Genomic DNA, 23,910 nt, shown 5'->3' with positions numbered 1-23,910 from the left:
TAAAGGTATATCGTAAGGCTCAAACCTGACACCAAGGGTCGTCCAGGCCCGAACATATGTGCCATTATGTCAAAAAGCAAAATCATTACGAAAATACACTTTAGTTTTCTGAAAAATATTTTACATCAACTAAGGCTCTTAGTAATACGTTTTGGCGAATATCAATTATTTCTACGGAAATGAATAGTTTTAGGTAAGTTTTGTCCGTCTGTACGATCTGTAGACTTGCTATAGGGACCGTATAATGCTAATCTTGATCGCATTTTTTCGAAAAATTCATCAATTTCTTTTTATTATAATAAGCGTTAAGAGTAAGATATCAAACTGAAATTTCTTTTAAAAAGTAGTTGCAAATATTGTCTAATCGAATATGAAAAACAATTGTCTTCCCCGATGAGCACGCCGTCGGCAACATTTGCTGAACTTTGCCATTTTTGGCTTAAAATATTTGCCGTAAAATAAGGAAAAAGTGCTTATAAAATATTTACTTTGGCGAATAACTGCAAATTAAAACTTGTTTTAACAGAAAATGACAAAATTTGAAAGTCTGTGACAAATAAGACAACATCTTTTCGTCCGTCTGTACGTAATTAGGAGAAAAGCTGTATTTCCGTACTTTTCCGTACGATAAAAGGCAGTGTTTTTCATTAACTTCACATAATTGTAGAATGTTTCAAACACAAGATATTTTAATGAATTAATTTTTATAAGTTATATGTAAACATTGTCTAAGCAGGTATGTAATTTGTATATTTTTATCGCCGACGGTTTCGTCGGAGAACCGTCTCAAAATGTATCATTTTTTTGTGGAAAGATGCATATCTTCATAACATGGTGTCAGATTTTAACAAATGATACCTTGTTGCGAAGGGCCAGCAAGTACCTAGAGAAAACAGGCCACGTCAGGTTCGAACCCGGTCGACTAGGGGTCAAGGTCGAAGGTCAAATTCTGGTAATATTCTCAAAATATGAACTTTTCAAAGCAGTCAAGGCAGTCCTGAAAACTCAAGCACTACCTTCACTGAGTCCAATGACACCATTGGAGCAATTCTCACGGCTCCCCGGGACGGGCCAGCTTAGTCTTGGCCAGCACCCTACTGCAAATAACAAGTTTGGTCATTTTCTGATACCTGTCGTTAGCTCTGATTGCATCATATGGACTTGTAAGTAGCTTAAAATGTAAAGCTAACACATCTACAAACATATTCATATATGGTATAGGAAGGTACCTGGAATGTAGAGACTCGAACAAGTGTCAAAATGTAACATAGTGTCATTATCAGCTGAAATTCAGTATGAATTTAATACAATACCGTTCCTCCATGTATTACCTTCCCTGACACATATGGCTCACCCATGTTTTCGAACATGGTCTTATCCGTAGCCAGGACCCATACCTAGTCGACCATGTATTAAAAGGGTACAAGTTAATGACAAAAGGGACCAAACTGGGTCGAAAACCTTCCAGACATGGTCAAAAAAACCATTTCGAACCTACTTTGTAGCCGAGACATGGCCTTATACCTAATAATAAATATATTACAGTTAATTGTATCTGTGTAAATAAAAACTGGCGGCACCTTAGCTACCTTCCCTGTTTTTTAGCAAGTTAGCAGAAATAAACTTTTTTGCCTAACCTTAAGGGCCATCTCTTCACATTCACGTCATTTTTTTTCAGCGTCAAAAAATGTTACTGTAGTGATGCTTAAAATATTCTTATAGTCACAAAACGGCACGGTAAAACTTTCTGTTATTTACTATATATTAACAGGACGTATTAGTGTAAAACATATTCAATTTTGGTAAAAAAATTACGGATGGATATTTTATAATGCTGAGCGAAGCTATTTTTTGTGGAAAATTTAAGTAAAAAGAAAACTCGTTTTTTGGCTCTCATTTTATTACGCGAAAACGAAGAGCAATTCCGATTAAATCATCGTCTGGAGTTTTATATCAGCTTTCATTTCATGTATAATTTATGGGTTTACGTTAAAAAGTATTGCAGGTACAATAATTTCAAGGCAGATTTTGTCCTCGTATATCTGACGTCAAAAGTGCACGAAGTGGTCATGTTTGCGACTTCATGGAAACGTCACTGATGTATTAAACGCAAAAATCTATACAGATCTAAATCAGAAATATCTTCCAGTTTTTGTTGGTACCAGTCAATAACGTGGGCTCTGAAAAAAAGTTATAGTGTGGTTCCTCCTTAAACAACACAATGTAAATAAAATCCCCGTTGAGTAAGGCTCTAACATTAGTGCAAAAGTAACAGATAAATAAAGCAAAATATAAAATTAAGGTAAATTTAAGGTACAATTACACCAATGTACTCAACAATTTGTCTGAAGTCAGAGCAACAAGAGCCTAACTTTTAAGGGCACGACTAAGACAAAAATCATTCCCTCCATCCGTTGTATGTAGGATTTAGGAGAAAAGCATCATAGAGTCCTACACTTATTTAATCATCGCACCATCAGTAGGAAAGCGAAGCAATTAACTGTAGAGGGATCAACCGCTAAACATGCACTGTGCTTCACGATTTTCGCATCGTATCCTCTTTTGATAAACTTTTTAACCAATTTTACAAAAATTTGATTAAAATAAGGGGTATGTTTGGTTTTCCGAATTTTATAAACTACATCTCCATAGTATTCCGGGCGTGTAAGTCCAAGTTTTAAAAGTGTTTTAAGGGTCGTATTGTATTTTTCTAACAGTTCAGATGATCTGTAGTAAAATTTACTAAAAGCTTTCCGTAGCTTATGATAACGGTAACACTGTTGTAACAATTTCTTGGTGATATGAAGATTTATGTTATTAAAATCATCTATCTTTGAGCAAGCTCTTGCAAAACGAATAAGCTGTTAAATATAGACACCGTATGATGTTGCTCGAGGGACATCTCCATCAAGATGGGGAAAGTTGACAATTTCAAAATTAAAATCGTCCCTTTTATCATATAAACTATCGAATCTTATGACACGATTTACAAAGACTAAGGAAATATGTGCACTTAGTACAAATAGAAATGATGAGTAAAATGTGGATAAAATTACACAATATGTTTAAAATTGTATAACAATTACACCACACAAAGTTTAAACTATCCATTTTAGATATTAGTAAAAACAGCGAATCTGTTTCTATATAGTACCTCTTAAAACAAAACAACTCTTTTGTACTTATAATAACTATTCAATGTCAGAGTCATCACTTACTTCCATCATGTCTGGTTCTGATACGCAGTCATTGGTTGCTTTTCCAGAATGAATATTCTTGAAACACTGATGGAATTCTGAAGATATTGTTTGTTTGTTTGTTTTTGGTTTTACGCCGTTTTTCAACAGCATTTCAGTCATGTAACGGCGGGCAGTTAACCTAACCAGTGTTCCTGGATTCTGTACCAATACAAACCTGTTCTCCGCAAGTAACTGCCAACTTCCCCACATGAATAAGAGGTGGAGGACTGATTTCAGACACAATGTCGTTTATCAAATAGTCACGGAGAACATACGCCCCGACCGAGGATCGAACTCACGACCACACGATCTGTAGACCGAAATGTAGACCGACGCTCTACCTACTGAGTTAAGCGGGCGGGTACTAAGATATTGTTCCATGAGAACAAAGCTAGAGAAGGTCCTTCCTTTTTTGTATAGTAGGAAACTTAGCATTGTAGACCGGAAGTAAAGCAGATTTAATAGAAGCTCCTTTCCTTGATGATTTCAGTTTCAACAGTGAAAATGTAGGTCATGGAAACTGTATTAAACATATTCATTTGCAGATTTACCTTCTTTAAATTTTAACTTTTTATTTTTTTTCCACTTTTCTGTCCCTTTTCATCTTAGCTCTTTTTTTTGAATTCATACTTTGCAAAGCTATTTATAGAAAGAAAAACTCTCACTGGTAAATGTGCTACAACAGAAGGATTTTATTTTTGCCATTCTCACAATTCTATCCTACTGATGGTATGAATACAGTAACAGTTCACTTTGCTCTTCTATCGCCTCGTTTATACTACCACTCCATTTACAATCATTATCCGTTTGCATAAGGTCGCTTACTTAAAACTTGCTCAATGGTTTCAGTGTTATTGTATTTTTCTAATGCATGGTAAGTGTGTATTAAAATCCCCTTGATCAAAATTCCCTTCACAAAATCCCATTCATACTTTTGCAAGGGATATCATATTCCCCTCTTTAAAAACAGCACGGGTATCATAATCCCCTTCTTGAAAATGTCAGGGCTATCAAAATCCCCTCAAGTAAAATACCCTCTATTGAAGAAAATATCAACAAGGGTAACTTTTAAGTTAATATTTGAAGAATTGTGTGGTTCCTATTTGAATAAAGTGAAAATAATCAATGTATAAGTTTTATATTAAAGAAAAGCAGTGTAGCGCAACTATTTTATATCTAAAATTCAACAAAATAGAACTGTCAGTTTAGCAACTGATAAATGGTGAAAGTGAAAAGTAATATTAAACAAACTAGATAATATAATTTTTTTATCGTTTTTATTAAAGTTATTATTAGTGTTATTAAACAAACATGATTTCTCTGAGCATGTTTCAAATAGATATATTGTTTCCGTTATAAAATGGCTTAGATAATCAAATTTATGCTGATTATTGTACTTTATTGAAATATATTTTAGGATTACAGAAATTTTGAAAAATGTTTAAAATAGTACCGTATCTAGGGGCAAATTAAATTGAAACAAAGCTGGTGACCTAGTATTTTTATTTCATGTTTCAATACATCATAACATGATCTTTTAATACAAAACATTTCATCAAAATCTATTATTGAGAAAAAAATTACGAAACTGTAGCGAGCGTCCTTAATATTGATTCACTCGTTGATATCAAGTAAGAAATTTAAAAGGATGGCTTATCGTATATAACAATACACATATAATATAGCCATCGTATAGCATACCACACAAATATAATCACTTGCGAAATTATTTACAGTTTCAGCAATGTTTAAATATTTCAACGACCAGTGGGAATTAAAGTAGAATTGTGTACTAAATATATCCAATGATATAATGCGAACGCACGTAAACGTTGTGGAAGGCGTAAATTATTACTAGATCTATAAATGTTACTCATTGTCCGCCACAGGGGTACGTATACTTTATATACTGTAACACTTTATACCAGACATAAGTTAAGTCACAATATTTTAGTAAGAAATATCAAAGGGCATGGTTTAGATGTACCAACTTTCAAGTTTTAAAACATCAAATAGATAACATAAGTGTCATACTCGTAATTATGTTTTTATTTCGACATGAGTATGCCAAATAAAAATTACATTAGTACGGTTATGGATAAAAATGCAATAACGAACATATTTAAAGCTCACACAGAACAATCAGCAAACTTGTGCAACCTGACAGTCTTACGAAATGAAAGAAAAAGAAAAAAAAAATAAGGACATTTGCCTAGTATACGCCAGTGGACACGGAACTAATTTTCTTTGACACTATAACACATGAAGGAAAAGAAGGTGTCTAGAACAGGAGTACATGATTGTCGCTATGCTTTTTTAGTCAAACTAATATGTGACGAAATATCAAATGAAGATTTGTAGATCGGGAAAAATCTCAGAAGATGTTTTATGCTTGTGATTGAAATGAACTGTTCTATAGGTTCGGTGGACTCGGTGGTAAAGTGATAATACACTTAACGGTAAATTCAGGGGTTCGGGATTCAAATACCGATCTAAACACTGGATAATTTGAGTTGTTCTCGAGTGTTTCCCACTCAACTCAGACTAGCACTGGCTTCTCACAAAGAATAAGGGCTTCACGAGTATTGGAGCCTTAAAAACCAAAATTTCTATTAACACAGCTAAAACATTGCCTTTTTTAAATTTCTCTCTCTGTTTTTGAGAATTTCGTTTCGCCCTGTCCCTCTTGCCGGATCGCACTACACTAGAAGAAGATACATTTCACGCCACCGAGTGGCTACGTTTGTTTGTTTGAATTTCTGTATGTAAAACACACTTGTTGAACCTGTTTATCATGCAAAAATATGCATGTATAGGTTATATATAAGGTTTAGCATAATACATGAAATATACCTTTTTGTCAAATGAATCAATTTTCATAAGGTCCCCTCCCATCGATTGACAATAACTTCTTCCGCCTTGCCAGGTGTCCCTGTGTTTTCCAGCCATAAATCCGTAACAGAATTTCCCTGCTCTAATCCAGGGACCACATCCAATATTATCAGTTGGTGAATCTACATGAGAAACATTCATAAAAAGTCATCGGGAAAAAAGTTATGAAATAACTATATCAAAGGACATCTATGTTAACCTGAAGCAGGCCATGAACGCAGTTTCGGGTCCACATGATATCATTTCTGAAGCGCTTGTAGGACAATAGAACTTTCGCCCGACGTCCGAAAAAAATCACACTTTAAATACCTCAGGTGTAAAGACTTGACATCAGAAACGCATTTTCATATTTCTTTCTTCAAGTTTTGAATTTAGTTCAGCAAAATTTCATGTCGAACATTAAATCGGTCATAAGCACAAAGTATTGAACGGCGGTAGCAATGCATTAGCACTACCACTACAGTTGTCAATCAAATCGAGCCTGCAACATTTTAGTTGTTTTTGTCGTGTTGGTTGACCTTTTGAGTTTCCACTTTTTCTATTTTAATGTATAATGTGTCTTGGAAGGATCACGCGAAACTTATTTGCCTAAGTTCAAAATTAGTTTGTCGGGAGTAATCTTTTATTTGTAAATATATTTACTGTACTAATAAGTTTCTTAAAAGAAGCATTAATTTTCTTTCAGTTTAACAATTCATAAAATTGTTCTACATACAATAATACTGCGGTTTATAGCAGATGAAGTTTGCGTTAGATGAACAATCTCTGTCGCTGAATTTTCCAGTCATCCTCAACACACCACAGTTTTCTATTCCAGCCACGTTATCCGGCTCCTTCTGCCATTTCCTGCAAATCAAATCATATCAATTTATGCTCTTATATCATGGTGTCTATTTATGTCATCATATTGTGCAGTGAAGCAAATACAAAATTCCAAATCTCGCTTCTGTTATAATGGCCCTATTATTATATACCTCCACGTTTTTGCATTTCGTGTGCGCTATATACAGAACTTTGTCCGGCGATGCATATTAAATGAAAGTAGTCCGGCAAGATATAATACAAAAGATACAGTGTGGATTTTCTGCCAGCTTGTATTTCTTGTGAAATACACGCCGTATTTTTTTACACATTTTTAAAGGTATATAATAAAAAGTTATATTTGTTTGTTTAAAAGGTTTTTGTTTCACAAAGACATGACTTACAGCATATGATGATTTTTTAGCGTTGTTGGAGGATCAGGACGGAGCTGGTTGAAACTTTAACCGGTAACTGTTCGAAGCTTTAAACGACCGATAAAGTAACCTACGGTTGAAATTTGATTCAACATATTTTTTGATTTTACTATAAAAGTCTGCTATCATTTTGCTTGCTTGCATTCTATGCTTCCAAATGAATTGCATGCAGATTTTATTATTCATAATTTTAACCCGTATATTTTTTTTTAAGTCTTCTTAAACGTAGAAATATTACCTTACGACCAGAGTTAGTTTTTTTCTTGTATTCCGAAACGGCAAATTAAGTAATAATAACATTCAATTATAGTTTGTACAGATTGTATCAGCATGTAATAGATTTTGTTTATAAGTTTTCAATGCTACTCGAAACTGTATAGATATTCAATTTTGCAACATATTTGAAATATGGTGCACATACTTGATGGACGGATCAAATTAAAAAAGGAATCTTATAAAAGGAATAGCTCGTTAAAATGTTTTGAAAAAGTACTGTTAAAAGAGACAATCAGATAGAATATCAAACAAAATGTTGAACAGGAGCAAAGCTAACACAGTGTTGGCTGGTATAACCTCCGCTGGAAATAACTTACGCAAGGGTTTTATCCACGCTTTTACCAGTGTACCATGCCCAGGAACCAGCAGCATTTTGACTAAGACCAATCCAGTGAACTTTTGTCGTCTGCGACAGGTAAGGTAGTTCTCCAATAAGAAAATTCTGAGCATTCCAAAAAATATCAATATCTTTATTCATAGGATGGTATTTTTATCATACATGTGATGGTCAGCCATCAATGAAATAAAATTACTCGGATCTTTATTTTCTGTCATCTGTCAGCTTGTAAGTAAATCAATGACCTTATTCTTTGACTAACATGGAGTAATGTAATAGTATTGCACTGCATGTTTTTACAAATTATACTGTGAAAGTGGTCAAAAATCTCTAAATTTGTAATAACAGCTTTTGATAAACCACAAATATCGTTGGCCGAGAAATTACTTTATTAAATATTGAACCAAATTTTGAAGGCATTAACGTTTTAATCGAATATCAATCAAATGCACCAACCACATCATTTTGATCATCAATATCAAACATTTTAGGGTTCTGGGCACCATTGCCCATGCCTTCGCAAAAAGCCTTTGCTTGGTCCCATGTCTTCAGAGCTGACGGGTCAGATGTATTGCCCACATAGTAACAGGAAGATCCATCGCCACCTTGTAACCATCCAAGAACGCAGCCGCCATCTGTAAAAAACATGTTGTTCGAAGTAGTAATAATGACAGTGTTCAGAAAAACTCTTTGATGAATTAATAATTACAAATATGTAAGTAAATGGATGATGATCTTGGTGAGAACAATTTACTTCAAGTCGTCCGTGACAACTTCTTAATCAAGTTTAGCCAGTTGCATGAAGACTGAATACTCTTTACACTGATCCATGAAGTTTTCAGTGTTTGAGAAGTACACCTATAACAACATTTAAATATACAGTATGTAGCCTTCCTTCTCATTTAAAACATACAAGATGGTAAATTGATGGCACAGGAGATGAGCGGATAGCTAAGTGATCATAATGCAGTGATACCATTGACGGTTACATGCTTTCTGTAAATTTGTTTTCGCCGGTCCCTGATTTTCATATAAAATCGGAAGCATCTTTCAGTAGATCAATACCGAAATAATTCCGGGTGAAAAAGAAATCTAATATTGTCATAAAATTTATAGAACAACCTCACTGAATTTTAAAAGATCACAGTAAGACTTTAAAAGCATTACCTCACATTTAACGCAAAGTGTATTGAAACATGATTAAATGCCTATAATGACAAGTTTCAATTAATGAAAAATTTGGAACTATAACTAAATTAAGATGTCTCTACTGAACCCCTTCTTGAAAAATAAGAAAATAAATACAGTTTTAAAAAATGAAAATAAAATATACGGGTCTTGGAATAGAACTCACGATAAAAATGTAGAAAACGGAGCTCATTATCTCTCGGCCAACGAGGAATAAGTGTTTACATCGGATACATTTGACATGGACTAAATCCTATGTTATGTTAAAACACAAAATAAACGAAGTACATATCGTCTTAGAAACACGAAATTTCAAACAACGATATCTTCGTATGTAGAAAGTGTTTGCATTAAATTAAATTCTATTCAGCTGTCAGTTACAAAATAAGAATCATGTGTGCAAAGTTTCATTGACTACTGATAAGGCTATGGTAGAGAAAAAAATAATGAGGTTTTGAACGTTTCTTAAAACGGAAATGGCCGAGACGGCTTCTTCAATATACATTCAGAACTTTTCGTACTGACAATAAATTTCGCTTCACAGGCACTTGAGTGGCAATAAACACCTAATTATATCACTCTTGAATGTTTGAAATGAACATAAAGATACTTGATAACACCTACCAAGTTCTGAAACCAGTCTTATTAAAGGGCTTTTGTATGATATGTGTAGACAGTGATTCACTCCCTCTCCTGTTTAGATCTGAACTAACACTGCGCTACACACAACAACACTACAAAAAACTGCAGTTGAAACCAAGCAAAGGTAAAAAAAAACTTTCATGACTTACTAGGAGAATGATAATGACAAATATATCCTTCTTTGGCTTTACAATTTAAATCTGCCAATTTGCCTTGTATGTTGACAGCACCGCATTTAGACTGACCATCATTTGCAGGGGATTGGTTCCATTGGCTAAAATGTATAATCATATATGCGTGTATTTGGTAGCATGTACCTGTCCGAATGGCTGTAATGTGACAAAAATATAACTGTTTCTGAAGACAGGAGGTAAGTCCTTAGAAAGTAACTGAAATCATTATTGTAAAACTATAAAAGGTAAATGTTTCAATGTTTATAAAGGAAATGGACTACATGATTTGTTTTTGTAAATTTAGAATGTCGTCAACATACATATTACTATAGGTACGTATATATATAACTTACCGTCAAATACTTAATCACGAGTGAGGTATTCAAACCATTTTGTCAAATATCCCCTACCCTGTGAAAACCCGCTAAAGCTTACTGGCTGCATATTTAGCTACATAAACGAAATAAACTGGACTATATCATAAGAGCGAGACAAAGGCAACACCAGGCTATAAATGAATGATATTAATCATAAACCTATTTTAAACACGTTTACCGATAAAAACATTCTTACATAAGGGACATGTTGGCATATTCAGACATCCCCCATTTCCAGACTCCTGTACCAAGCCTGTTTGCTGTAACTTTAGGTATATCATTGAGATCTGTCCAATAACCACTGCTTGGGTATTTCTCCAACGTCTGTAGGAGCCATGTCTGGAAAAAGTTTGGGAAACAATGGTACCTTTAAAAAATGAGGTTTCAAGTGTGACCTTTTCTTATTAATAAAATGTATTTAGATAAGTGTCCTAAAAATTTAGAGCACAGTTACAAAACATAATGTGTGAAGTTATGCTTCGAGACTTTCTACTGGCCAGCTATCGAGAATTAATATCATTATTTTCGTTTAAACATACAACTGTAGAGTACACTATTAATAAACTTTGATAATGTTGCAGATGACCTTAATACAGTCGACATCGTTTATTTTCCAATTCAGGTAACGAATAATGACTTTGTAACATAGCCCCAAAATATTTATATCACGGATTATCTTTGAACACCCTTGGACTTATTAGACTCAACTGCCACATTATCAAAGTTTATTAGTAACGTTGTGTAAGTTCTAAACCTAAAACAAATCACCAGAGGATTCTAAAGTCATTGATAGTTAAGAAATAAAACCATAGAACCTTAGAGCTATTGGCTTTACCGTATTGTGTATTTCAATGAAAACACTCAAAAGTTTTTATCAGTTTGTATTACAATGCACAGGTTTTAAATTAGAACACAATACTATTCTCGTTTGTAATAAGTGGCTCAGTGAAACGTTAATAAGTGGGCTATATTTTGGACATAAAATACTTTATATGAAAAATCAATCCACATTTCCGTTAAAACATAGAAACCTGGCGTCACGTCGACGTATTATTTGGCGCCATACAGGCGCTATGAAAGACTGCTATTACGCTTGATCTACTAAATTATATAAAAGACGTTTCAGAATCGAAATTATGTAACAGAATGGTGTTGCACTAAATATACACAATGTATCGATTATTATTTGCACCAAATAACTCACAAGACATCTACGCACTTCTAAGTTATTCATGTAACTTCCTGTGTTTTAACACTTTTCAAACACGGTCATGCGTTGACGTCATGTTACTACTACACATTGCGCAATACGCCGTGAAACAGTGTTTCCTTATTTTATCTACTTCTTTACGTAAGGGACATATTAGAATTGAAATAATATATTGAAAAAACAAAAACAAAAAAAAAACAACATTTTAACATGTTTTAACATTTCTAAACCGTTAAATACGAATCGGTAATACGCCGCGTGTATAATTGTATCATCACCAATCGTATAACCTCATCATGCTACTTAGATATGTTAAGGCATGGTTCTGCTATATATTATTTCTTAATTATAACATACTACAATAAAATAGAGCAGGCTGAAATGAAGCTTTGTTAAATGTTTCCATAAACTTAGGGTATTATAATCTAAACTTACCAGTTGATCTTGTGATGTTATACGCACTAAGGAGGAATCCTGGTAATTACACTCCTGGGCAGCAGCGGACCGTGAAACACTCTTTAAGGTGTTTATCATATAACAGTTATTATTGTAGGGTATCCAACCATCGTCACAACCAGTCGTGCTGTCACTGTACGCTGGCCTAGCTGCAACTATAAACAAGAAAACTCTTTTACAAAGATATTCGCCAAAGAGTGTGATTCTGATCTATATGTTACCGAAATTAAAGCCCTTGGACCAATACCTTTCCTAGTTTGCCAATATCGCCTTAAGGCACACCAGCCCTGTTTTATAACCTTCTTATTGCATATGTTTCGTTCTACTGTTAAAGTGAAACCGAGATTTGATGTTGCACAGCGTCACGGAATGTTCATGTAATACGCGGGAACGTGAACGTTATCTGATGACGTTGACGTCATTTCCTTTCAAATATGTGTTATCTATTCATGCCACCGAGGTCCAGCCTTATTCAATCACGACAGAAAAGGAAGCTAGCGAAATTATGTTAATTTACCATGCTTTACTTTGTATTCTAACACGATCTGTAGCAGCTGCTATATAAACATATAACGAAATTGCCTATACATAAATCTACGATAAAATATGGTTGGCTGTTACATTGCACCCCCTATGATTGTGGCATAAGAGATTCTACTTCAGTTCCATTACATACGAATTATTTCAGGGCAAAACGGTTGAAAACGGCATTTAAAAAACATAAATATGATAAAAAGCCATACTGACTTATGTGTAGGACCGTAAAACACGTTTTGATCTCTACGAGCAAATTCAATTAGCTTAATTACGATTCAGCGGTGACGTCATAAATGTATGACATAAAGTATGACGTCATAATGATGTGACGTCATATAAAGTTAAGCTCGTAACTCGTAACACAGGGTCAACTCGCCTAATTTGGTGATTCTCTTCATAATTAGTTTGAGAGCTGTTAGATTACTAATTCATAAATACTTCTCAGAATTCTGATAAAAAGGAAACAAATATCTGCACGTTCCATTGGCTATGCAACACTTTCTAACCATAGGGGGTAAATTGTAACAGCATATGACCCGAATGACGTATTACGCTGAAAATGTAGTATTGTAAAATACGATTTTTTTGCGTTGTTAGAATCGAAATAATAAATATGTTCCAATAATTTTATCAGTTCATAAAACATGTGCAGTCGTGATTTAATTATTACGCATCCAAACTCCTGCCCATAATTTATTAACTGATAAAATATAGGAATAGATTTATTATTTCTTAAATACAAATGTTAGTTTGTATATACTTGACATCCTAGAAGTATAAATCTGGATATTTTGCGCAGCCAGAAGTATGACTGACATAACCTGAAGTGTGACAGATATCGATATCAGTTACATAAGCTCACATGAGCACTAATATCGGCTTACGCTGCTCATATACGCTAAAATTCAGTTGAAAGCTGTTACTTTATTTAGTAACATGTGCAATAATTGAATCTGATACAGGGCTGTGAGTTGAAAGCATTTGTTAGCAGGTCTTATCCTACTAGCGAAACAGGATCATCGAACTACGAATTTAACAACTTTGAGGACAAATATCAAAATCTTGTCAGGTTGTTTACTCATACCGTCTTCAAACAAATTACATGTTTTTAAACGATTGATGCTTCATAGTCGTTAAACACTTAGAATTCTAACATGGCTCGATTTGATTGCAAATAAAACAAAGAAAAAGACCAGACTCTGTATATTTTGCGACAAACAATGGTTGACGCGCGAACGGGTAAGAGAGAATTATGACATCAATTATGACGTCAAATTGCTGCATGACGTGTGGTTCATTACTCCATGCATTTTCCAGTTTGAATTGCAAACTTAATCTTTATTTTTCTACTTCAAGACATATATTGAAACGCGATTCAGGCTCTCAGAAAAATGGTACTTAAGGGATTTTCAGACTTTAGACTGGCTCATCTTGAAATGATTCTGCCCTAGTGCGCTCTCGCCTGATATGGATTTTCGAGACAGCGTATATCCCGTATCCTGTCACCAACAAGCTGTGTAACGATTTTATCTTGCCGACTACCTTTTACTTACATGCTATGATCTAATATTTGGTAAATAAACAAAGCGGCAGCCTTTTTTTTTTTTAAATCAAAATTCATATCTGAAATGTACTAGCAGGATATGGAATATATCCTGTCTCGACGTGACGTCTATTGACCAATATAAATTCAAGAAACTTGTAGGAGGCAAGATAAATAACAGTATCATTCGTCGCTATTGACTTCGTAGTACATACGAGTCATAGAAAACATGCAAATCTTATAAAGAGGTGATCAATACCTTTAATTGAATGACAACTTTAGAAACAACACATCTTTAACAGGTACGTTTTCTCATTGTTAATTTATAGCAAGTAAATGGCCGTGTGCGCAAATATTACGTTGGTATATTAAAATGGGAAGTGTAGTGTATTAAGGAGTGTAAAAATTCTTTTTACTTAAATAGTTTCTAATAGAATTGTGGAAGAAATACAGAACGCGCTCTCAAAACCCTTGCTTAATTCCGTATTCCCCACTCACCTAATGACTACAATAAGTCACTTTATAAATCCAAATATCGCTGGTTTTGTCACTCTTACATTAATCGAACTGGACGTGATTTTTAAAGCGTATAATGGAAAAGATGGATTACAAAAGACAAAATGTACTTACAGATGGTAAATATAGCCAGAATTATATCAAAATATTTCGCCATTTTTAATTTATATAAAAGTCAAAATTATATCATTATACACCTATGTACCAGCTCTAAATCTTTATCTTCAAACTTTTTTTGATAATATCGTATCTCTCTGATAACATGTGACCAAATGTTTATATATGTAGTCTCTAGTTCAGTATACCTTTATCAAGTTAAATATATATATATGCGTCAACTTGGTCTGTATTTTGCAAATTCGAACTGTTAACAGCAATTGTTTTCGGCCTAGCTGTCTAAGCCAACTTTTGATTAAAAAAGTTGCACATTTATATTTTTCTACCAATAAAAATAGCGGCACTGAACAATAATGAATGGCTGGAATTAAAAAGATATTTCTTGTTGTTTTTTTTTTGTTTTCTTTTGTTTTGTTTTTTTGGGAAGGGGGGAGGGTGGTTGTTGTTTTTTTTTTCATAAAAACTACAGTTTGCAATGTTTCTCAGAACGAAGTGCCCCAACAGTAACGCTGTCTCCCTGCAAAATCCGGGGTAGTGAGTTCGAGCTACCATCCCTCCAACTAAAATTACTAGTTTTGGGAAAAGGCTTTCGAGAACTTTCTAAAATTGGAGAATCTCTTGTATGTAGCATTGTCCATCCGCTAAAAACTACTAACAGTCTGCATATAAGCTACCAGTGGCGACTATAAAGAAGCCTACATACCCATCATGGCTTTCAGTTTACAATCCGCAATACGAATAGCAATTGCAACTTACCACATTAATATAACACTAATTGAAAAATAAACTATCAGTTTCAAGTATATTATAAACATTATATTTCATTTAAAGTTGAAGATTTTACTTTAAGACTGGTTTGTATTTGTTCTGCAACATATTTCGCAGTTTGTGATCCGAATCGCAAACTGGATTTTCATTTTTTTTTCAAGTCAAAAAGTTTATTGGCTTAAACATATACATGTCCATCGCCAAGTCACATATTTGGCGGTTTAATACTAACATAAATACAAACACACATATAGAAAAGTATGACATATGTATGGTATGAGAACAAACATACAGTGATAAAACAAGAATTACAAGTTTACAAAATATAACTATCAAAGATCTCAATTTGCGGAATCTCTCTTAACCATTGCAAGATAGATAAATCTGGCTAATTTAACCAGAATACTTTTCTTGAAAGATTTCATTATATTTCTAAACTTATTCAAATTTGGCCAAGTATAATAGTATCTAGGTAAATACAAAGTTCTCAGTTCTGAGTAATACGGACATATCAATAAAAAATGGTACTCTGATTCAACAACTTGCATATTGCATTTTGAACAAAGTCTAAGGTTTCTATCTATATTTCTAAATCGACCTTCTTCAATAGCTAATCTTTGTGCAGAACATCTAAATCTTGACAATGCATTTCTTTGTTTAATACTTGTAACGTAGTTCAAATATTTTTCAGTATTAAACTTTGTTTTAAATTCTCTATAAGTTTCAAGTTTTCTAGAAATTCTTAAGTCAGCAAACCATTGTTGCACATATTGATCTTTTATTCGTTGTATAACGTTATCTATTTGTGAATTGCTTACTGAATTACTATCCCATAGAAACTGGAATCCAAGTTCACATAGTAATCTCTTAACATTTAATGACCAAGAATTAACAATGTTTCCACGATCATCTGTTAAGTACAACATTTTGTACAAAAGAGTACCAGGGGTTTTCATTATTCTAGCCCAAAATTTTATAATTCATATTTTACGAATGATAGATAAAGGCATTTTTCCAAATTCCCCATAAACAGCAATATTCGTAGTCTGTTGTCGTACACCCAAAATTTGTTTTAAAAATTTAAGATAGACACGCTCTATATCTGGACCACTATGGAAACCCAGATTTCACATCCATATGTTAATATTGGCAATATCATTGCATCAAATAGCTTAATTTTTTTTTGTAACATCAAGACTAACGATATCAAATCGTGAATTAAGTGAATATAATGCTTTAGTTGCTTGGTGAGCTAATGCCTTCTGAGCTTGATAAAAACTTCCGTTTGATGACAACGTAACACCTAGATAAGTAAACTTTTGTACCACCTTCAACACTTGGTTGTTGTAATATAGCTCAACATTCTCAAGTCTGTTTCCCAGCTTGAATACCATTGCAACAGTTTTGTCAACATTTACTGTTAAACCCCACTCTCTGCAATACCGATATAATTTGTTTAAGAGTATTTGTAACCCTTCTTTAGAATATGAAAAAAGAACAGTATCATCAGCAAACAATAACAGAAATATCTGTAATTCATCAAGTGTGAAAACATCAATTGTATCATTGTGCAATTGTTCATACATATCATTAACGAATAGTACAAATAGTAGAAGGGAGAGTGGTTCCCCTTGTTTAACACCCATATAACAATCAAAATAATCAGTAAGCGATCCATTTACTCTTAGACATAATTTTACACTATTATACATGCTTTGTAGCATTTTTACAACCTTAGATGAAACTCCATATTCTATTATTTTAAACCATATACCATTTCTATAGACTAAGTCGAACGCCTTTTTAAAATCAACAAATGCTGAGTACACTTTTCTTTTGTCATGTTTAATTATTTTATTGATAATAGAATTTAAAAAAAAATATGCAATCAACTGTAGATTTTCCCTTTCTAAAGCCAAATTGATTATCAGAGATAATATCATTATCATCAGCCCACTTACGTATTCGTTTATCGAGTAATATTGAAAATATCTTAGAAAAGATGCTAGTAAGAGTTATCCCTCTATAGTTATTTACATCGTTCAAGCTTCCCTTTTTCGGAATAGGTACAATAATACCTCTAGACCATGTCTGAGGATATACTCCAGATGAGAAAATGAAATTAAAAAGTTTACACAATATAGGTGAAAAAGCATGCTTACATTCAATAAACATTTCAGGGATCAAATTATCTTCTCCCCCACTTGTACCTCTTTTTAATGATGATATTGCCTTAACAACTTCATCAATAGTAAAATCAACGTCTAACTGTTCAACATTGTTAACATTAAAATCATTACGTGATAATTTTTCTTCTACATAATCACTCGTATAAACATTGTGATTTGCATATAGTGATTTAAAATAATCGTAAAATTCTTCAGGCGAGATAGAATTAGTTTTATGTTTTTTCCTAATTTTTTAATTTCTGACCAAAACTTTTGAGGCTGGTCTGTAGCAAAACTAGTGTAGTTCCACATATATATCGAAGAATGATTCGATTGCCCATGAAAAAAATGTATTCTATATTAGTGCATTTCAGACATAAAACGTCTCATTTCCGCTTTTTAAAATATCTGTAAAGTGCAAAATATTTTTCATTTTCCAGTTTGAATTGCAAACTTAATCTTTATTTTTCCACTTCAAGAGATATACTGAACCGCGATTCAGACTCTCAGAAAATTGTACTTCAGGGAATTTCAGACTTTAGAAATGTAAATCATCTGGGCCGGTTGTCCAGGTGGTAGATGTTTGCCTATAAATGCAGAGGTCTAGAGATCGAGATCCAGTTCAGGCACTGGAAATTTCTGAGATACTTTTGAGTGTCTACCACCCAACTTAAGCCAGTACCGGTAATTCACTATACCGGGCGTGTTAAAGAAACGGACTGTCGTTACGAAGAGTTAGGGAAAGTTAGACGCATGTTTCTGTATCTAAAAAGAAATTTACTCTCGCTATTCCTTGGAGTTTCTCTCGCTCTTCCTTTGGTCTGATTGCTCTATATCTTTACTTAGTCTAGCAATAGATGAATTTGAATTACAAATCGATATTTTCTTTATAAATCAGTTATGTGTATATGCGCTTGATTTGTCATCCGTGATATTATTGTACCGAAGATAAAGGAGGCCGAGGGTTCGGATCTCTTACGACACGGGCTACGAGAACTTGAGGTATCCGGAGATTGAACTGAGTTAATGGACTGAATGAATGTAAGAATTGTGAGAGACTTTAATAATAGCATTTTTATATGAAACTTGTGCAAATAAAAATAGTAACTTTAATATAAATGGAATCGAAAACTTTCTTCTTTATAGAAAAAATGCTTTATAGTCGCCTGGAATAGCCTTGATGGTACTAGAAATAATTATTTTTGATTATAGTGAAAACATTTCCAAAACAAAAATCGGTTTGTCATTTCATTAACATGCATCGATTCAATTTTTGTCGTTAACCGCGAAGTATAAGAATCGCGTGTAACTTGTGCGATTGTTTGTTTTTAGGAATCATATTAATTTATGATTTTGATAAGTATCAGTCGGTATGTTTTTACCTAATTTCTCGAAGAATTTAGATAAAAGAACTGAAAGCTTGTCACTACGATCACCAGCCATCCATTCTGGAAATGTGTTTGTACTAAAAATAACTCGATTATAAAGTTATTACTAGTATTCTTGATAGTATGTTTCTGTTCACCAAATTTTTAAGTAATACGATAAACTATTGGTAATATCATGTTTGTGATACCGGTAACGAAAGATAAAAAATCGTTTAAAAAACCTTCAGTACATGTTTTTGGCATTGATGTTGATATCTAGGATCTGGTTATGGATATTTAAAACATGTTACCATTTCTAAGACCAACAAAATGGTTACTAATTAAAAAAGTCATCACATATGAATACAAAACATTTAGTCGAATTGTAATGTCTTTATGTAAGAACAGCCACGATACACATTTGTTTTGTGCATTGAGTCTGCAGAAGCACTTGAGATATTTTTGTGACATCGACCTTCGGTGTCGGTCACAATCATTTATGTGAGCTTTTGCAGACTCAGTACACAAAAAAAAACATGAATTATCCTTATAATGATACCAAACGAACAATCCATTCTAGGATAAATCGGGAAAGAAAGTTTAAAAGAATAGAATTAAGTTACGTATGAGTTATATACTGTTGGGGTGTAAAAAACGCTTGTAAAGGATAGTTGATATCCTCTCTGCGCCTGTAACGTAATACAACATATTAGCGTCTGATGGCCCTTTCACGCTTCCGTATAATCAACATTTATTAAAGAAATTTACTTTGAAACTATTTCTGAAAAGTCTAGGTCTGCAGCTCTTAATTACGGAAATATCTAGCATCCGAGGCATATACTGACACTTATAGACAGCATAAAAAGGACCTTTTGAACGATTCGACGAAGTTTCAACATGTTCAAAAATATCCATATACCCTTGCTCCGTTACGTACCCCTGTAGGTTTTGTGTTTATTCTGAAATCAAATATTTTTTTCATAGATGAAAAACTGGCATGTGCTAAAGCGCATGTGTTTTCAAATCGTTAGAAAGTGCTTAAAAATGACTCTTCATATGCAAAAAAGAAAAAGAAGTTTACACGCATACATTTAGACAGAAAGACCCCCGCGCTTGACCCCTAACTACAGACCAATGCAAATGCGACTTTCGTTTTCAAGTTCAACCTGTTTACTTTCATTTTCTTTACTTCCTTCCGGAAAATGCTAGGAAAATCATTTTAATCTAAAAATGAATGTTTTTTTCAACGTTTTAGCACGTTTGTACCAAAAAGCATAAAAATAAATAGATCGGCAACTTGAAAGGCATGTAGAGCAAATCTCGCCAAAAAAAAACGTGACAACTGAATGAGATCTCGTTTACCCGAAGTGACGCGTTCTCCATTCGCCATTTTGTATGCAAAAGCAGTTATCGATCGGTAAATCGATTATCACCGTATGACCACGCTTCTTTTGATGGTAAGCAACGTGTACTTTGTGTCTTAAGACTATTTCACATTAAACTAAATGTTGTTTCAAGCGCTAACATGTATTTAAAATGTAGTTTTAAAGGTACAAATTGTAACTCCATGCTCGCCGATGTTTGTTTTTTACTAAGATAACCCCGATTCACGCTCTGACACGAGATCAAGCGAGATTACAGCAAGTTGCCATTCTGTGTATTTTATACTTCTTTGTTTGTACGAAATAGACGTTTGAGACAAAAATAGCTATAAAATCTGTATATCAGGTCATCATCTTTACTTTTATATGAGAGATCGCCGTGACGTCACGCATTAACACCTGTGGTGGGCAAAATAAATGTTGTTACATCGTTTGTGTATGGGATCGGAATTTTTAATTCTTAATAATAACTTTTTCACTCATTTATGGATTTTCAAAATTCAAAAAGTTTTGAAATACTTACAATTTTCATATTTTCGAATTAAAATATCTTTCTTAAATGAATAACCGTTTTAAGGATAACATAGTGTAATAGCCATATTTCATATCTTGTAACTTGATGGTAATATTTAAATGAAATTTGGTCACTTTAAAGACATTCAAAATTAAAAACGTTTCACCGAGAGATTTTTCGAATGTTGTCATTTTTTGGGGAGATAATCGGTATTGAAGTTAACATTGATGCCTTTGGGAAATATTTTATATCTTTGATTTTAAGAATCTGAGGTTGAGGTTCGAGAAAATTTTGCGGTAGAAAGCTGCATTACATGATTCTGATACAAATATCAAAAAGAAATCTAAAATTCCCCGTAGGGAAAAGGAGAACATTATTTTTTCTTAGTTTTCAGGGGAGATAACTCATGAAAACCCAAAATTATGAGGGGAGGTAATTACTGTTTAGAAAAAAAAACACAGACGTTCGGCTTCTGCCCACCCGATCACTGTCTTATCAGTTCTAACTAGAGCTGTCCGTAAGACAGCGCGCTCGACTTTTCTCAGTGCTTGACTCTGAATTACAGCTCTGAATTACAGCTTTGCCAGTAAACACTATATAAAACTTTAATAAAACAAATCTAAGTTAGAAAGGGGCATAACTCTGTAAAAATTCAAATGGGGATTGTTGCTCTTGGTGTAGACTTTGATAGTAAATAAAATTTTAGGTTTCAAGTCAATAGCTTTGATAGCAGCAGAGATATTTGACTTAAAATAAAAAAACTTTAACAAAAAATTCTAAGTCAAAAAGGGGCATAACTCCATCAAAATTCAAATCAGAGTTATGGGGATTGTTTCTCCTGGTGTAGACTTACGGCAGGGCGAGTGCAATAGAAAATACAACGGATTTGTATACAAACACGATCTCTCCTATTCGGGGCAACTTTTGTGAAAGGAAATAGAAAAAGAAAATTTTCCATTGTTAGACATGTGTGGCCTGCTGCGAAATGTCCGGATTTTTGCTGAAGTAATAACTTAAATTCAGCACATCCATTTTTACACAAGTTGAAATAGCTGCAGATACTGAACATGTTGAAATCGCATTAACTGGAAGTATGAATGACAATGTTAAGACTTGGACAGAAGTTGGTGTTACGTGGTAGCGTAAATCCGTATCCTGTAAAGGCTGATTCGTTCAAAAGAACAGCATTTATTGTTTTAACTGAATTGTTTCACAACATACAGAAAATATACAATTTCTATTATTGATGATCGTTAATATTACAGGAGGATGAGCGACTCGGTTGATGTAAACATCGTTTATTTTACATTCAGGGTCACCGTGGTATGTTAACATTGCTTAAACCCTCGGGTGAAATGTTAGCATTGCTCATACCCTCCGGTGATTTTGACATCGCTTACACCCTCGGGTGATGTTAACATCGCCTATTCACATAGATGATATGTTAGCATCGTTTATACACTCAGATGATATGTTAACATCGTCTATACACTCAGATGATGTTAACATCGTTTATACACTCCGATGAGATGTTAACAACGATTATACACTCAGATGATGTTAACATCGCCTATACACTCAGAGGATATGTTAACATCGCTTATACACTCCCATGATGTTAACATCGCCTATACACTCAGATGATATGTAAACATCGCTTATACACTCAGTTGATGTTAACATCGCTTATACACTCAAATGATGTTAATATCGCTTATACACTCAGATGATGTTAACATCCCCTATACACACAGATAAGATGTTAACATCACCAATACGCTCAGATGAGATGTGACCATCGCCAATACACTCAGATGAGATTTTACATCCCCTATACACTCAGATGAGATGTTAACATCGCCTATACACTCAGATGATGTTAACATCGCCTGTTCACTCAGATGAGATGTTAACATCGCCAATACACTCATATGCGATGTTAACATCGCCTATACACATGTTAACATCGCCTAAATACTCGGATGAGATGTGTTTTGTTTTTGTTTGTTTGTTTTTGTTTTGTTTTTGTTTGAGGCCCCAGCTGGGTAACCCTGTTTATTTTCCTTTGCATAACATACATATGACATACAATTTCATATACAATGTTAATGTTATATATAGTCTGTCAAAACATGAAATCAACATGTTTCAAATCAAAATTACGTCAGATTCAATACGAATATTATGCAAAGATTTTGGGAAGGTTAGAAAAAAAGGAAGGAAAAGGGAATAGAGAAGAAAACAAGAGATATGTCGCTTGGGAGTTCTAACTTTTATTAATGAAAAGGTAGATTAAATATGAGGAATAAGGGACGATCGTTTCCTGGTTTCAGTAGTATTTACTCAATATGTGTATGAGAGTTTTTTCTTCGTGTCTATCTAACTTGTTTTGCATCAATGCGATTTCTTTTTCAATTTCTACCCTAGCTTTCAAGTATTGTACAAAGCAGTTAAACGTTGAGCTGTTTTTGCTGTACTTAGATTTAAATATAAAATATTTACATAATATTATTATAAAGTTTAGAACATCATTTTTCTTATTGTTTTTTGTTACACCGAAAAATATGTTTTTGGTATTCAGTTTCACGTCAATTCCTTTAGTAGTCAATAGATTTTGTATATTGTTCCGAAAGACTTGTACTTTAGGGCATTCCCATATTATGTGTTCAATTGTTTCTGTATTCATGCAGCGGAAGTCACACAGGTTACTGGGGGCCAGCTTACAGATAAATAGATATTTATTTGTGGGCAACAGACGCATTAGAAGTTTGTATTGAAAACTGCACAGAATAGTATCAACGGTAGAAAGGATTGGTAAGCTAAAAATAATTTTCCAATTTAGGTTTTCATTTTCAAAAACAATTTCCTATTTCAAAGTAGCAGTTGGTTTTTTCATATGGTACATTGGTTGCTTGTAATTTATAAAGGTACTGGTTGGGTGTTTTACAAACATTTAGTTTTTCTATTTGAATG

At 33.6% G+C, this 23,910-nt stretch overlaps 1 protein-coding gene across 1 annotated transcript in view; it reads right to left on the bottom strand.

Annotated features, from left to right (window-relative positions):
- The window catches only part of LOC123546452 (macrophage mannose receptor 1-like), a 37,270-nt gene extending 22,398 nt beyond the window's left edge, over positions 1-14,872 (bottom strand). The window contains exons 1-8 of the mRNA XM_045332721.2: positions 14,736-14,872; positions 12,005-12,180; positions 10,556-10,698; positions 9,959-10,083; positions 8,436-8,614; positions 7,960-8,084; positions 6,847-6,977; positions 6,093-6,253 (exon numbers count right to left, since the gene is read on the bottom strand). Coding sequence (XP_045188656.2) covers positions 6,093-6,253; positions 6,847-6,977; positions 7,960-8,084; positions 8,436-8,614; positions 9,959-10,083; positions 10,556-10,698; positions 12,005-12,180; positions 14,736-14,778 — 1,083 coding nt within the window. The 5' untranslated portion in view covers positions 14,779-14,872. The remainder of the gene's footprint in view (positions 1-6,092; positions 6,254-6,846; positions 6,978-7,959; positions 8,085-8,435; positions 8,615-9,958; positions 10,084-10,555; positions 10,699-12,004; positions 12,181-14,735) is intronic.
- Between the last annotated feature and the right edge of the window lie 9,038 nt (positions 14,873-23,910).

The sequence above is a fragment of the Mercenaria mercenaria genome, chromosome 9 (assembly GCF_021730395.1).
Source record: "Mercenaria mercenaria strain notata chromosome 9, MADL_Memer_1, whole genome shotgun sequence".
NCBI lineage: Eukaryota > Metazoa > Mollusca > Bivalvia > Venerida > Veneridae > Mercenaria > Mercenaria mercenaria.
This window is presented reverse-complemented; position numbering and strand designations above follow the sequence as displayed.